At 45.2% G+C, this 15,729-nt stretch overlaps 1 protein-coding gene across 1 annotated transcript in view; it reads right to left on the minus strand.

The window, feature by feature from the left end:
• SAMHD1 (SAM and HD domain containing deoxynucleoside triphosphate triphosphohydrolase 1) overlaps positions 1–15,729 on the minus strand; it is a 161,683-nt gene that overhangs the window by 113,573 nt on the left and 32,381 nt on the right. Inside the window, exon 3 of the mRNA XM_029611830.1 lies at positions 4,533–4,605. Within this exon, the coding sequence (XP_029467690.1) occupies positions 4,533–4,605 (73 nt within the window). The remainder of the gene's footprint in view (positions 1–4,532; positions 4,606–15,729) is intronic.

Below are 15,729 nucleotides of genomic sequence, written 5' to 3' on the forward strand. Positions count from 1 at the left end.
GAGAATTGAGCTGGGTCACCGTGGAGGATCGGACCTTATTGTAGCAGGCCCCTATGTGGGGGCAGGGGTAGGGTGTTCCCTGCCAGCAGTCTTCTCATGTCTGTGTACCAGGGTCTTCGTGGCCAGTCCGGAGCCACCAGAAGAACTAGTCCCTTGTGTAGGTGTATCTTGTGAATGATTGCGCCCAGTAGGGGCCACGGCATCGATCCCTTGGGACTGTGGTTCCCGCCTGCGGTTGAAGTATCTGGATACTTGGGCATTGGATCTGTTTGCCAGAAGGTCCATGTCCGGTGTCCCCCACTGATCCACTATCATCTTGAAGGCTGTGGGCGACAGCCTCCATTCTCCTGGGTCTAGACTTTCCCTGCTGAGGAAGTCTGCTGTGATGTTGTCTTTCCCAGCAATGTGGACGGCGGAGATTTCCTGGAGGTTTGCTTCCGCCCACGCAATCAGGGGGTCTATTTCTAGGGACACCTGTTGGCTTCTGGTTCCCCCCTGCCGGTTGATGTAGGCTACTGTCGTGGCGTTGTCCGACATTACTCTGACCGCTTTGTTTTGAAGTCTGTGAGCGAACTTGCAGGCAGGCTAGCCTGACTGCCCGCGCTTGTAGGCGGTTGATGTTCCATCCCGCCTCTTCTGCGTTCCACTGCTCTTGGGCGGTTAGCTCCTCGCAGTGTGCTCCCCATCCTCGTAGACTGGCATCTGTGGTGAGTAGGGTCCAGGATGGGGAGGATAGTCTTGATCCCCGGCTCATGTGGCTGGCCTGCAGCCACCACCGTAACTGGGTCCGAACTCTGCCTGGACCCAGTTACGGTGGTGATAGATGTACGGTGTAGTTCTGGGACCGTGGGCTCCACCGTGATAGGAGTGAGCACTGTAGGGGCCTTATGGAGGCTCGCGCCCATGGCACAACTTCCAGTGTGGATGCCATCAGCCCGAGAACTTGCAGGTAGTCCCATGCTGTGGGACGAGGATCGTTCAAGGTTTGCAGTTGGTTCCACAATTTTGATCTCCTTGTGGGGGTCAGGCTGACCTTGTCCTCTTTGGTGTCGAATCGGACTCCTAGGTATTCCAGCGACTGTGAGAGCTGTAGGGAACTTTTGTGTGTGTTGACTACCCATCCTAGGCTTTCCAGTAGAGTTATGACTCTGCTGGTTGCTTAGCGGCTTTCCTCCGGCGACTTTGCTCTGATCAGTCAATCGTCCAGGTAAGGGTGAACGAGGATTCCTTCCTTCCTCAGTGTTGCTGCCACCACCACTTTTACCTAACGTCCGGGGTGCTGTGGCTAACCCAAAGGGTGGTGCCCGGAACTGGTAGTGACGGTTCAGGACTTTGAAGCGTAGGTAGCGCTGATGTTCCTGATTAAAGGGGATGTGCAGGTAGGCCTCCTCAAGATCCAGGGATGTGAGAAACTCTCCTGGTTGTATCGCCCTTATAACGGATCGTAGAGTTTCCATGCGGAAGCGAGGGATCCTGAGGTGGCGGTTGACCGACTTGAGGTCCAGGATGGGCCTGAACGTTCTCTCTTTCTTGGGAACGATAAAATAAATGAAATAACGGCCAGTATTTAATTCCTGTGGAGGCACTGGGGTTATGGCCTAGAGGGCCAATAGTCTGGACAGTGTAACTTCCACTGCCGCCCTCTTGGAGGGGTCGTGGCAGGGGGACTCTACGAACTTGTCCGGAGGGGTTCGTAGGAAATCCAGGTAGTACCCCTCCCAAATGATGGCTAGGACCCACTTGTCCGAGGTTATTGCAACCCATCTGTGGTAAAATAGGGCTACTCTGCCCCCTATGGCTTCTTCCCTTGGATGGGTCGGCTGAATCTCATTGTGGGGTGCGGCTGGGGCCCGTACCCGAGCTGACTCCCCTCTTGTTGTGCTTGGTGCAAAAGGGCTGGTTCCTGCCCGTAGGGCGGGGCGCTTGATAATTGCTCCTGTAAGGACTGAAGCACTGCAAGTTTCTGCCCCTGGAGGACCTGGGGAAGGGACGCTGGTTTCTCTTCGTCTTATCTTTCAGTAGTCGCGGCAGTAGGGACTCTCCCCATTTGTCGGCCAGTTTCTCTAGTTCGCTGCCGAACAGGAGGGATCCTTTGAAGGGCATCCTTGTGAGGCGCGTTTTGGAAGATGCGTCGGCCGACCAGCTTCGGAGCCAGAGTTGCCTCCTGGCAGCCACTGCAGATGACACTCCTCTGGCCGCTGTGTTCACTAGGTCGGAGGCAGCGTCCGCTAGGAATGATACTGCTGGTTCCATGTCTTCTCCCGGGGTTTTGTTCCTGGTTTGTGATAAGCAGGCACGTGTCACCATGGTGCAACAGGCCGCAATTTGTGGAGACATAGCGGCAACGTCAAATGACTGAGGATGGACTCCAGACGTCGGTCATGTGCATCCTTGAGTGCAGCTCCTCCCTCCACTGGGATAGTGGTGCGCTTAGAGACCGCGCAGGCCATGGCATCCACTCTTGGGCATGCAAGAAGATCTTTGGTTGCTGGGTCCAGGGGGCACAGGGCTGCCAAGGCTCGTCCCCTTTTGAATGCGGACTCCGGAGCATTCCATTCCAGGTCAATCAGCTGTTGTGCTGCTTGTAACAGAGGGAAGTGGCGAGAAGTCTGTCGAAGACCCTCCAGCAGCGGGTTCGGTTTAGGTTCCCCTGAAGTGCCTGGGCCCGGGATAGCGAGCTCCATCAGACATTGATTGACCAGGTCCGGGAGCTCGTCCTTTGTGAAGAAGCGTCTCATGGTTCGGTGAGGCTCTGTCCCTGGGGGGGAGCTCCCCCTCTTCTAGGGGTTCGGCTTCCTCCTCAGATGTCAGAGTCCCCATAGGTGGGGCTGCTGGGTAATGGGAGCCTGTGCCTAGGTCTTGAAGGGCCTGGGGCATGTGAGTCCGGTGGAGCATGTGGCTGGTCAGCCAGAGGTTCAGTTTGCATTTGAACAAAGGCGTGAATCCCCTTGAAGAACTCCACCCATGATATGGACGCTGGATCAAAGCCGAGGGGCGCTGGTTCCTTCGGGGTCCCCTGGGCTAGGTCCGGGGTGCCCCCTGTGGAGCTAGAACTCGGCCCTGGGTGGGACTGGCCCTGAGCTGGATCTCCCAGGGCCTCCTCGCACTGCGCGCACAGGGCATCGGCCTCCTCGCTTTGTGCAGCTCTGATGTGGCATGCTGGGCAGAGGCGTTGCGCTTTAATTTCTGTTCCTGGGGGTGCAGTGGCTGTCGGCGCGTAAATCTTATGCAATCTGGTGCGCTTAAAATGGGCGTGTAAGTTGTGCGCGCGGCTGTGCCATAGATATGCGCTCGGCTCTGTGCGTGCAAGTTATGCGCGATTAAGTCTATGCGCACAAGTGCTTTGTGCGCCTGACTCGGAGATGTGCGCTCGGGGGCGAACTGCGCGGCGAGTAGGCCAAGATGGCGACGGCGAGCACATGGGCAATATGGCAACCCCCCTCAGAGAGGTCTCACACGTGGGTAGACTCTTGGAGGAATAGCCGGGGGGCCCTGCGCCCTTGGCCTAGGGCGGATCAACCCGGTGGCACTGGTCCCTGGGTCGGTGACCTGTGCTTCCTTCTCGATCTTGGCAGACCCAGATTTCAAGTAGAAGATTTCTACCGTACCTTGTTTTTGGCCCTTCCCGGGTTTCGTCCCGGGCAGTCTCCAGCTGCGGGGGGGAGAGGTGCAAATACCTTCACCGCCGCGCTCGAGGGTGCTACTGCTGCCTCTCAGCGCGCCCGAAGGATTGGGGGCTATGGTCCCCGCCGCGATTCGGCCGCCCGGACAGAGGCTCACCTCCAAGGTACCACGGAAATCACCTCGGGAAATCTCAACTGGGGGAGGGACCCGAGGGTATCACTGCAGGAGAGCGGGCTCGTCTTCAGGTAGGTTTTCTTCTTTGAATTTGATCTAACACTTGATAGCGTGCAGATAGTCCCTAACTGCTATGGAGACGGAAAATACTGAAGAGCTGCACTTTCTGCAGGGGTATATGTACTAGGGGCTGACGTCAAATTGAAATCTGATCCGTCTCCAACTGCTAGCAGGAGTACACTATACCCATTGGTCCTGAGTCCACCTGCTACACACTAGGAAATTATGTTTTGTTTGTGTTATTTTTCTTTTTTGTATGATTATGTATTGTTTTGCTTATCCATTATTCACTGCTTAGAACAGTATTTCTGCTATAGGCATTTAGAAAAATCTGTAAATAAATATCCATATTATAGATGGAACTGCAATTTATCCTCTCCAGCTGTACCCACCCCTTAATCTGAATAGATATATGAAGTATATACCATGAACTAGGAGGAAACTAGCTCATGGATTAAAAAGTAAACAAAATAAGCCAAAATTCAATGATTGCTAATTGATGCAATTGTTTTAACAAGGTGAATTCTGGTTTCAAACTAAATTTCCACTTTAAAAAATGTGCAGAACATTCAGTAAAGTAATAACCAAGAAGCCCAAGAAGAAGCCAAGATAAGTTTTAAAAATAATTTTTTGATCTATTTGATTCTGTGCTTTCAGCATCATGCTCGTCTTACCTTCATTGTGTAGTAAGAAGTTTGGATCAGCTTCTGCAGGCAGCTAAGTAGGTTCAGCCTAATGCCCAAGGGGCTGAAAATAAAAAAAAATAAAAAAAGTGTGATTTGAACAAGATCTGCATTAGTTACAATGTCTGTCAATACCTACTTCTTATATCACAAGGTTTTAGTTATGTTTACGGTCATTTGTTACATTAAATCCTGAATGGTGCAAGAATCCAAAAAGAGCTAGTTCACAGAATATATGAAGCTATTGTGATCTAGTCAGGAGCTTGTCCTACCAATTTAAATTTTTTATTTTAGAGTGGGAAGGGAATTTGTAATATTAGTGAAAAAGCCAGACACAATACGATGAGAAAATATCTGATCTCCCACCAACCCACAGAAATGTGATGTCTTCGGAGCAGGAGAAATATCAAATCTGTCTCCCTCACCAGGGACAGAATACAAAATGGTGCCGACTACACTTTGATGTCTGCATGATAAAGCCTGATCTCCCTGTTGAGCATGGATTAGAAAATCTTTGAAAAATGTTATATTTTAGGATTGAAAATTGTATTACACGCATTACAAATCCAGTTTCAGCTGGCTGCACAAAGGGGCACTACATATTTGGTGAATATTTTGAATTCTGGTTAAGGATTTTGAGGCCAATAGTCAGCCCAGCGGAGAGCGAATAAGTTAGCTGGATAAACTTATCTGCCTAACTTATGATGATTATTCAGCACCATAGGCATGTCACTGAATATAGTCAGCTACTGGGAAGTTAGCCAGATAAGTTTAACCGGCTAACTTTAGGATTGCTATCAGGCAGTCCTGAAGTTTTCCAGCTGACTTGGGCATGTAGTTTACCTTCATGCTCAGAACACCTCCACTTTAATCAAGTTAACTACTTGGCCAGATAACCCAGAGTCATTCAGCGCACAGAAATATTTAAATCCTGTCGTTTGTCCCCAACTTAGCTGGACCAATGTGCTGAATGCTGACCTCTTAGAAGGTCATTTTATAACATCCCATATAAATTATATCTACTAATATGTGAACGGAAAAATGTTTGGGAGAATTTTATGCACAAATTTTTGAAAATGCAGAAATATATGCATAAGCCGAAACGCCTCCCCAGCACCATTCCCAGGAACACCTCTGAACAGTCCGGGTAAATTTATGCAAGAATAGGACATAAGCATGTAAATTTACCCCCATATCGGGCAGACAATTTTATAAAAGGCTGTTTTAACCTTGGAAATGCCTTTGAAAATTACTCTTAGAAACCAACTGTGCTATTTTCCTAGCTAGATGCAGAGAAAAGCTTTTAACAAAGAAAAGTAGCTACATATGTTTAATGTGCTATCTACAGTGCATTCAGAAAGTATTCAGACCCCTTCACTTTTTCCACATTTTGTTACATTACAGCCTTATTCTAAAATGGACAATATGCATATTTCTTTTCCTTCTCAATCCACACACAATATCCAATAATGACAAAGAGAATCAGGTTTGTAGAAATGTGTGCAAATAAAAACCTGAAATATCACATTTACATAAGTATTCAGACCCTTTGCTAAGACACTCAAAAGTCGAGCTCAGATGCATCCTGTTTCCATTGATCATCCTTGAGCTGTTTCTCCAACTTGACTGTGGTAAATTCAATTGATTAGAAAGGATTTGGAAAGGCACACACTTAAGGACCCACAATGGGAACCCCATGGGCACATCATCAAAACAGCACCACCGCTGCAGCTTCTTGCATCCTGCCTGCAGAAGGTGGAGTCCCCGCAGGTGCACCCTCAAAATAGCGCCACTGCAGTTTCTTTTCTTCCAGCAGAGCTGCATTACTGATGGGCCTGAAGGCAGCCGCAGACGAAGGGTTTATTTATTTATTTATAGATTTTTCTATACCGGGGTACGTAAATAACATCACCTCGGTTTACATTCAAACAGTAATTCAGCATTGCGCTTTACAATATAACATGGTAACTGAACGAATACAATATAGTATATAACTTTGTATTAATAGAATATAAGCAAAATATGAGAGATTGTGGCAGTTAGGAAGAGTAGTTGAGGATTCAGATCATTGATAGTAGGCTTTTTTAAATAGCCAGGTTTTAAGGTTTTGTTTAAATTTTTTGTGACAGAGTTCCTGGCGTAATTCAGAGGGCATGGTGTTCCATATTGTTGATCCAGCAATGATGAAAGATCGTTCTTTTGTACTAGAAAGTTTAGTCAGATTGGGTGCTGGGATATTTAGTTTGGCTAAATTCTGGAATCTCGTTGGGCGGGAAGACGTTTTGAATTGTAGTTGATCTGTGAACCAGTGCATTTCTCTGTTTTGAATGGCTTTGTGTATCAGCGACATAGATTTATAAATTATCCTGTAAGCCACGGGTAGCCAGTGCAAAGACTGAAGAGCTGGAGTGATGTGATCATGGCGGCTTGTGTCAGTGATAATGCGGGCAGCTGCATTTTGCAGCATTTGCAAAGGTTGAATGGTGGCTTTAGGTAGACCCAGTAACAGAGCATTGCAGTAATCAATCTTTGATAAAATAGTTGCTTGTAAGACTGTGCGGAAATCATATTGGTATAATAGAGATTTAATACGTTTAAGCGTGTATAGCTTAAAGAAACCGTTTTTTACCGTATCCGCGATGAATTTTTTAAACGTGAGATTGCTGTCAATGATGATACCAAGGCTGCGTACTTGTTGTGAAATAGTGGAGTTGTTTTGAGGAATATCAGAGTTGATCAGTATTGTATTTTTTGGAGGTGAAATTATGAGAAGTTCAGTTTTATTGGTATTTATAGCCAATTGGTTGTCTGTGAGGATTGTTTTAATTTCTAATAAAGCTACCTTCCAGGTACTCAGTGCATTTGTGATTGTGCTGGTTATAGGTATGAGTATTTGAACATCATCTGCGTAGATGAAGTGTTGAAGACCCAATTTAGAGAGTAACCGGCATAGCGGTGTAAGGTAAACATTGAATAATGTGGAGGAGAGAGAAGATCCTTGGGGGACTCCTTGAGAGAGGTTTCTTGGCTTGGATTCACTTCGTCCACATCTAACGCTGTATGTTCTATTGCTCAGGAATGACTGAAACCATAGTAAAGCCGATCCCGAGATACCTATTTCAGATAGACGGGTAATAAGGGTGTTGTGGTTTACCGTGTCGAAAGCAGCTGATATATCAAGAAGGGCGATGAGGTATGATTTGCCAGCATCTAAAGCTTTTAGTAGCACCTCAGAAAGTGATATCAAAAGCGTTTCTGTGCTGTGGTACTTTCTGAACCCATATTGGGATGGGAAGAGTATTTGATGATCATCTAAATAATCAGTTAGTTGTTTGTTGATGACTCTTTCCATAATCTTTGAAAGGAAGGGTAGGTTTGATACTGGTCGAAAGTTTGCTGGATCAGATGAATCTAGGTTAGATTTTTTTTATCTTTGATCATTGGTTTTGGGGGGCCGCCTTATCTTGCATCATGACAGAACCCTGGTAAAGTGCACACACGTGTGGGTGGGTAACTTTGAAGGCACATTTTGGTGCATTGCTTCGCCAGCTGCTTCAGTTAACTTTTCCCTTATCATCTGTGGTGCTCTGGACTGTTGAGTGGGACTTTCAGAAAGGAGCACCCAGTCTGCAAACTAACTATTTCCCTCAGAAAGCAATAGGGTTTCTTTTGGAGGCACGGTTCTCTAAAAATACTAATCTGATAATTCTAGTTTTAAAACTCATCTGAGATATTCATACTTTTTCCCTGTATTCTAAATTTTGTGAACTACTATCCTTTTATTGGAGAGTTATTGTAAATACAGAGGTTTACCTCTTCTACATAAACTTTCTCCAACATCCTATATTTTGTAAAGAATAAAAATCATATCCTAGGGGGAAAAGTATCAAAAAATACAGGTAAAACATAACAAAAACCAGGGTTCCTAACACTACAAGTGTACGTGTGCCAGTGTGCATCTGACTGAGACTGAATCTGTTACCCAGTAAGTTACCTTCTCATATTACATTCTATTTTAGATGAAATAAGTAGCATCCTTCCCTGCATCCAAGACAACAGGAAAAGACCAGTGTCACAGGACTTTCCAGACCAAAGCAAACTATGCCAAGGTGCTGATTTACTAGCACGTGCTACTATGAAAACATGTGTTAACGCGCTTTAGAATATAGGCCCCATTTGTTGTAATCTTAGCAGTGTTTAAACCTACCATTAAATGCAGGTTATAGCAGCGCTTAGTAAAACCAGCCCCTTTATGAACTGCAGAAAATCTGATGGAACCAAGAGACGAATATTTATGTTAATGGTATAAGCCATGTGACTTATACCATTAACATTCTCTTGACTAAGATCTGCAACAGAGTGGACACGCCGGAAGGAGTGGAGAGAATGAGACGGGATCTAAGGAAACTGGAAGAGTGGTCGAAGATATGGCAGCTGAGATTCAATGCCAAGAAGTGCAAAAAGTCATGCATATGGGGAGTGGAAATCCGAATGAACTGTATTCGATGGGGGGGGAAAGGCTGATGTGCACGGAGCAGGAGAGGGACCTTGGGGTGATAGTGTCTAATGATATGAAGTCTGCGAAACAATGCGACAAGGCGATAGCAAAAGCCAGAAGAATGCTGGGCTGCATAGAGAGAGGAATATCAAGTAAGAAAAGGGAAGTGATTATTCCCTTGTACAGGTCCTTGGTGAGGCCTCACCTGGAGTACTGTGTTCAGTTCTGGAGACCGTATCTACAAAAAGACAAAGACAAGATGGAAGCGGTACAGAGAAGGGCGACCAGGAAGGTGGAGGATCTTCATCGGATGACGTACGAGGAGAGATTGAAGAATCTAAATATGTACACCCTGGAGGAAAGGAGGAGCAGAGGAGATATGATACAGACTTTCAGATACTTGAAAGGTTTTAATGATCCAAAGGCAACGACAAACCTTTACCATAAGAAAAAAATCAGCAGAACCAGGGGTCACGATTTGAAGCTCCAGGGAGGAAGATTCAGAACCAATGTCAGGAAGTATTTCTTCACGGAGAGGGTGGTGGATGCCTGGAATGCCCTTCCGGAGGAAGTGGTGAAGACCAGAACTGTGAAGGACTTCAAAGGTGCGTGGGATAAACACTGTGGATCCATAAAGTCAAGAGGCCGCCAATGAAGAGTGGGTGACTCGCCAGAATGATGGCTACTGCCTGGACACAATACCCTTATTCAATAAACATACACATGGTTACTGTGACTCCAACATCACTCTAAGCTTCAACAGCAAGAGGAAATGTGGAAAAAAGGATTTGCACTCACAAAGCTGGGAGTAGCTGGCTTGTTACGGCGGTTACTACCTCAAACCAAATGTGCCTGATACTTCACTTTAGATGCATATCCAGCATAGCTCTCTGCTCCAACGGCAGGGGAGAAGAAAAACTGATACTTCACGCATACCCAGCATAGCTTCAACGGCAGGGGAGAAGAAAAAAGGATTCACACTCACAAAGCGGGGAGTAGCTGGCTTGTTACGGCGGTTACTACCCCAAACCAAATGTGCCTGATACTTCACTTTAGATGCATATCCAGCATAGCTCTCTGCTTCAACGGCAGGGGAGAAGAAAAACAACCAATAAGGGCTGTATAACAGTCTGGGTTAAAACAAACAAGCATGGGTGTAGCTTGCTTATTGCGGCGGTTACTACCCCTACTACCCCCTAACTAATCAAGCTTGATATTTCACTTGGATGCAGCTCCATCACTGCTCTCTACATTAATGGTGGGGGAGGAAGGGAAATAGAACCAAGAGCTAAAAGAAACAGATAAGTATGAGAGAAAAAATGTGTGAAGCTTGCTGGGCAGACTGGATGGGCCGTTTGGTCTTCTTCTGCCGTCATTTCTATGTTTCTATGTGACACTATCACAGGAATGCCAGTTGTATTGGATGCCACTGGCCTGATTAAAAAGAATCTTCAAGTGCATCTTGATATGTTGCCTATACATATTACATCTTATAAACTCCAGGAATAAGCCCTCTTTGGTGCAATACAAAGTTTTAAGAAGGGCAGTAATGGACTTCCGGTCATGGAGGCAACCTGAAGAGACGTGGTTGTGCTGGGCTCCATGAACCCCCCTGCTATAACGAACGTACTTTCAGTTTTCCCAATCCTTTACACAACTTCTCTTGACAAGGACTCTTTATACTATCGAATGGACTCTTTTGTCATCAAAAAGAAATGGGTTATGCTCGGAAAAACTACTAAAGGAACCTGTGGCAAGAACCGTACGCTAAACCACAAAATGGGTCTCCTCCCCCAATCGCTGCTGCGGAAAAGGGAGCCGCACTGCTGAACGAAGAGCTGGCCCATTCTATCTCTAAAAGTGTATCTGCTGCACTTGAAAATCGCCTCTTTAAAATTCAATCTACCATAGATTAAATTAAGGAGGGCCTGGACTCCCATTCTCATCGTTTAACCGAAGTTGAACAATGGGTCTCCGCAAGAAAGGACCACGCAGCACCAATGGATGCTAAAATTATTGCATTGCAAAAAGAAAACGTGAGCCCGCTGGAAAGCCTTGAGGATCAGGAGAGCCAAAACAGAAGAAATAACAAAGGTAATAGGCTTACCTGAATCAGTAAAGGACATCACGCTTTATGCCTTTTTTAATCTTGGCTGCCGACTCAATTGGGCCTTGACATGCGCCTTCTTTACTTGTGGGTAGGCCCAATTAAGGAGAACTTTAATTGTCCGTGGCCGGTAATGGCGCGAATACCAAACTGGGCGTAAAAAAACAAAACTTATGAATGCCTTCCGTGCGACAGGCCCGCTAGAATTTGAAGGTACGAAAATTCTCTTATTTAATGATTTCTCAGCACAAGTGGCAGCGCAGCACAAAGAACTTTCTTCGACGCGAACCGAACTCCACAAACATGTCATTTGTTTTGCGGACCTTTACCCTGCAAAACTAAGGATACAACACGACGGGAAGGTTCTCTTTCTGGCTGACAAGGAGCAAGATCAACGTTTCCTGGATGCTCTCCCTGCGACGTAGAAGGCTGTGCCCTTGGTCACGCTGGATCCACTATTCTTTAAACTATACAAGTTTCATGGTTATAGTGGTTTCTCATTCACAAGAACAATAAGCCTGGGGAGATATAGTCTTCGATACCAGATAAGACCCTGTGAAACTGACTGCAATTATACGGTTCATTATGTGCTATAGACAAAATGCACTTTTCCCGGTTCTTTTTTTTTCCCCCTCGAGAGGAGGATAGAAATGTCATTTATTTCCATAAGCTTCTGATATTCTTTTCTATGTCTCCTAAAACAGTACGGTGCACCAACTTAAAATATATGTTGCCATAGTGTTCTATGGGGGTTCACTATGGGCGCCCTCTCCGGTTCTTGCAACTGATGCAAGCCGGAGTGTGATGGTCCCTTGGGGCCATTTTATTCCTTGTTATCGGGTTTCTGTATAGGGTGGGTGTTGGAGTTTTGAGGAAATACCCTAATTATGAGTGGGGTTTGTTTCTAATTTCTGAAGTACTGGAGAGAATGAAAGAGGATGATATGTGTGGTAGTGTGCATGTTGTATGGAATTGTTGTATGTGTGAGGTACAAAATTACAGTACTTGTATGACTGGTCAGACGCGCTCATTTAAGTATACTAACAATTGGTTTCTGTTTATCTTAGTTTCGCACCTAGCTGAGGGGTGCAAGACTATGCATTTATACTATCAGCTCCTAATGGGGCTACTTAAGAGTTTAAGTACTATGAAACATGCCTAGTGATTGTGTGAAACTTGTTACCTTAAATGTTGATGGGGTATATTCCCCAGTTAAAACGTACAAAACTACTTTCTAGTCTCAAAAAAGAAAGAGGTCTACACTGCATATCTTCAAGAGTCCTTTGCACTAAGCCTGGACAGTTCTTGCTTAACTTTGTACCAGCTTCGGCTGCACCTTGATCGTTTAAATACAAGTTCTCCTTATATTGAGGGATCATTCCTGAATCTTGACCGAATGCCTCAGACTTTTCATATATATTGATACCTCACCACTGCACACTTGAAAGGCACTTCATTCACATACATGAGATGCAGTGATTTTGATCAACCTGCTTCTTACTGCCATTGTTTTCTACGATTTAACATCCTTCTTCACACGCATTAGAACGGTGCTCTTCCAATTCTAATTGGTTCAACCCCCCAAATTATCCTCTGGAAATTCCCCTTGGTTTATCTGATGGGACACATTTCTCAAGAATGTAATGCTGCTGTATTTTACCACATGTAATTGGTCCCTCCCAATGCAGCCCTTGCGAAATACGGTCCGTGTCGGGGGACTGACATTTCACTAAAGATTTGGCATTTTGGAATTATTGAACTTTTCCTGTTTAAATTGTTTTTTTGGTTTGTTTTACATGGCCCAATGCAATTGATTTTGCTACACACCTGTTGGATTATATCTTCAAGAGACGCATTTATCTGATACTGAGCATGTTAAATTAAAAAGAGATTGGGTTGGTGGGTGCTATTTTGCCTCTTTTTCCTGTAGACAGATGGGGGGGGGGGGTAGCTACCCTCTTTCACAAGGACCTCCCTTTTGAAGTAAATAAGATTCACAAGGACAATACATATTCTTAGTGGGGACATTATTTGGGACCTGTTATCTATTTGGGAATATATACGCCCCTAATGTATATTCTTCTGACTTCTATGCTTCTGTTCTAACCATCACCAACTGATCCTAGGGGGTGATTTCAAACAGTAGGGAATATTGCAAGCTGCCTCGCTCTTCTAATCCTAAGGAATCTCAAAGAGGAGTAATCTATTGTGTCTGGATATCTGGAGGGTCTTACACTCCGGGTAATTGGACTTCACTTTCTTCTCTAACCCACAAAGCCATTCCAGAATTCATTATTTGTTAATTTCCGAATCCCTGTTCCCAAAGGTCCTGTCTGCATCCATCAGGATCGCTACTATTTCAGACCATGCCCTGGTCTTTATGGCCTTAAAATTGGCGGAAAAATCAGGGGAAAAGTTATTCTTGGCGAATGAACCCTCGTTTACTGAAAGACTCCAATTTTTGCCGATTGCTTCATGATGCTTGGAGAGAATATTACTAAATAAATAATGTGGAGAACATAGCCCCTACCACTCTCTGGGAAGCTGGGAAAGCAGCCATGAGGGGAGAAATACTAGCTTACAACGCGCGCCGGAGGAAGGCCCGGGGCGTGGAGATCCTGCAATGTACCAAATTGGTCAAAAAATGCAAACAAACCTTTACTTCTTTAATGACTCCTGAGAATAAACAGGCCCATGTTGATGCTAAGGCCCGTCTTGACCACTTATTACATCAAAGAGCGCTCACTTCAATCAATTTTTTTAAATACCAATTGCACAGATTTGGCAACAAAGCGGGACACCTAATGGCTAATTTGGTGAGAGGATCGGGCAAGCGGGCTTATATTTCTGGTCTGCATGATGCAAATGGGACGCCCCTGACGGACACAAAAAAAGATCTCCCTCTCCCAACCATTTCCCCAAAGATGGCTAGCAGATTACATTAACCAATTATTGAAGAGGAGGTTTTTAAAGCCATATCCAAATTACGCCTGGGCAAAGCAGCAGGTCCCGATGGCTTTGGATCTGAATTCTACAACTTCTCAGGGACATGTTTAACCAAGCTCGCATCTCTGGGGTCTCCTCTGGGTTGCTAAATCAAGCCATTATTATAGTACTGCCCAAAAAAAACGGAGAGATCTGGGTAGTCCTGCTTCCTACAGGCCAATCTCACTACTCAACATAGATGCTAAATTGCTGGCTTTCATTCTCGCAGTAAACTGAATGGAATCTTACCCTCCCTAGTAACAGGAGACCAGACAGGCTTTGTCACAGGCAGATACGATGTCAATAATGTGCGCAAACTGCTGGCGGTTTTAATCGCAAGCTAAGGACACCTTAGCTTGCCAAGAAGGCTTTTGACAAAGTCAATTGGTCTTATATGTTTTGGATACTTGAAAAATATGGGACAGGGGGGGTCCTTTTTTGCAATGGATCCAAACTGTTATATACTAATCCAATAGCTCGCATTCTTGTTAATGGTGAACTTTCCAGGGAATTGTTTTTGCAAGGGGGTACGAGACAGGGATGCCCTTTGTCCCATTTGTACTTACCCTAGAACCCATAGCAATTAAAATTAGACAAAGCAAAAACATTTCACGAGTCCAGATAGGACCTAAGGAGCTGAAAATGTACCTCTTTGCAGATGACATTTTATTATTCCTTGCACAGGCTGCTTCAGCAGTTCCTCAGATCCTTCAATTTTTTCCTCTTTCTAATCTCTCAGGTCTCACGATCAACTTTGACAAATGTGAAGCACTCCCTCTATTTTCAGATCTTCCAGACAAATTGATAGGGGATTTTCCCTTTAGATGGACGACCCAAAAGATCAAATACTTGGGGATTGGATCCCTTCTGACCTAACTCAGTTATATGAATATAATTTTAAGGACCTAATAGAGGGACTTCAGCTTCAAATGAAAGCCTGGAAGGATCTTCCTTTAAATATGCTGGGGAGGAATTGTTAGACTTTCGTGGACCCTTGGCCCGAGGTGGGATTGGTGCTACCTGTAGGGCGAACCCACAGGTCCCCACCGTCGGGAGGCGAGGCCGGACGGGAAGCAGAGGCAAGCTGAGGTTTCACCAGTACCAGCCCTCATTCCCTGCAGGTTGCGCCCTTGGGTGCCGGGGCCGGCTGGTCTTAGGTGGCCTTCTGTGTGGCTGGTCCCAAGGGTGGAAGGACCCTGTGTGGGATCATCAATAACAGGACATATTGGAAGGATCCGGTGTGGGATTAGTGGAAACAGATGTAGTAACAATTTGAAGATATTGGATATATGGCTCTCCTGGGATTGTTAAAAGCTAGCACTTTAGGTTTTTTAAGTGGGGTGGGGGATTGTATGAGGTATGAATGTGGGGTGTGTTTTAGGACATTGTTTCTGAATATTTTTGGTATGTCCACGATATAAAGATGTACAGAAATTGAATGAAAACTTATGAAACGGAATTGTATACTTTGCACAGGTATTTTTGATATTCTATAAAATTAATAAAAATGATTAGTGCTGAAACACTGTGATGTAATATTGTGTTAAATTTAAGTGTAATAGTAATATGCGTTTATAGAAGCAAGTTTGCTTACTGTA

This window comes from Rhinatrema bivittatum, chromosome 8 (assembly GCF_901001135.1).
Source record: "Rhinatrema bivittatum chromosome 8, aRhiBiv1.1, whole genome shotgun sequence".
NCBI lineage: Eukaryota > Metazoa > Chordata > Amphibia > Gymnophiona > Rhinatrematidae > Rhinatrema > Rhinatrema bivittatum.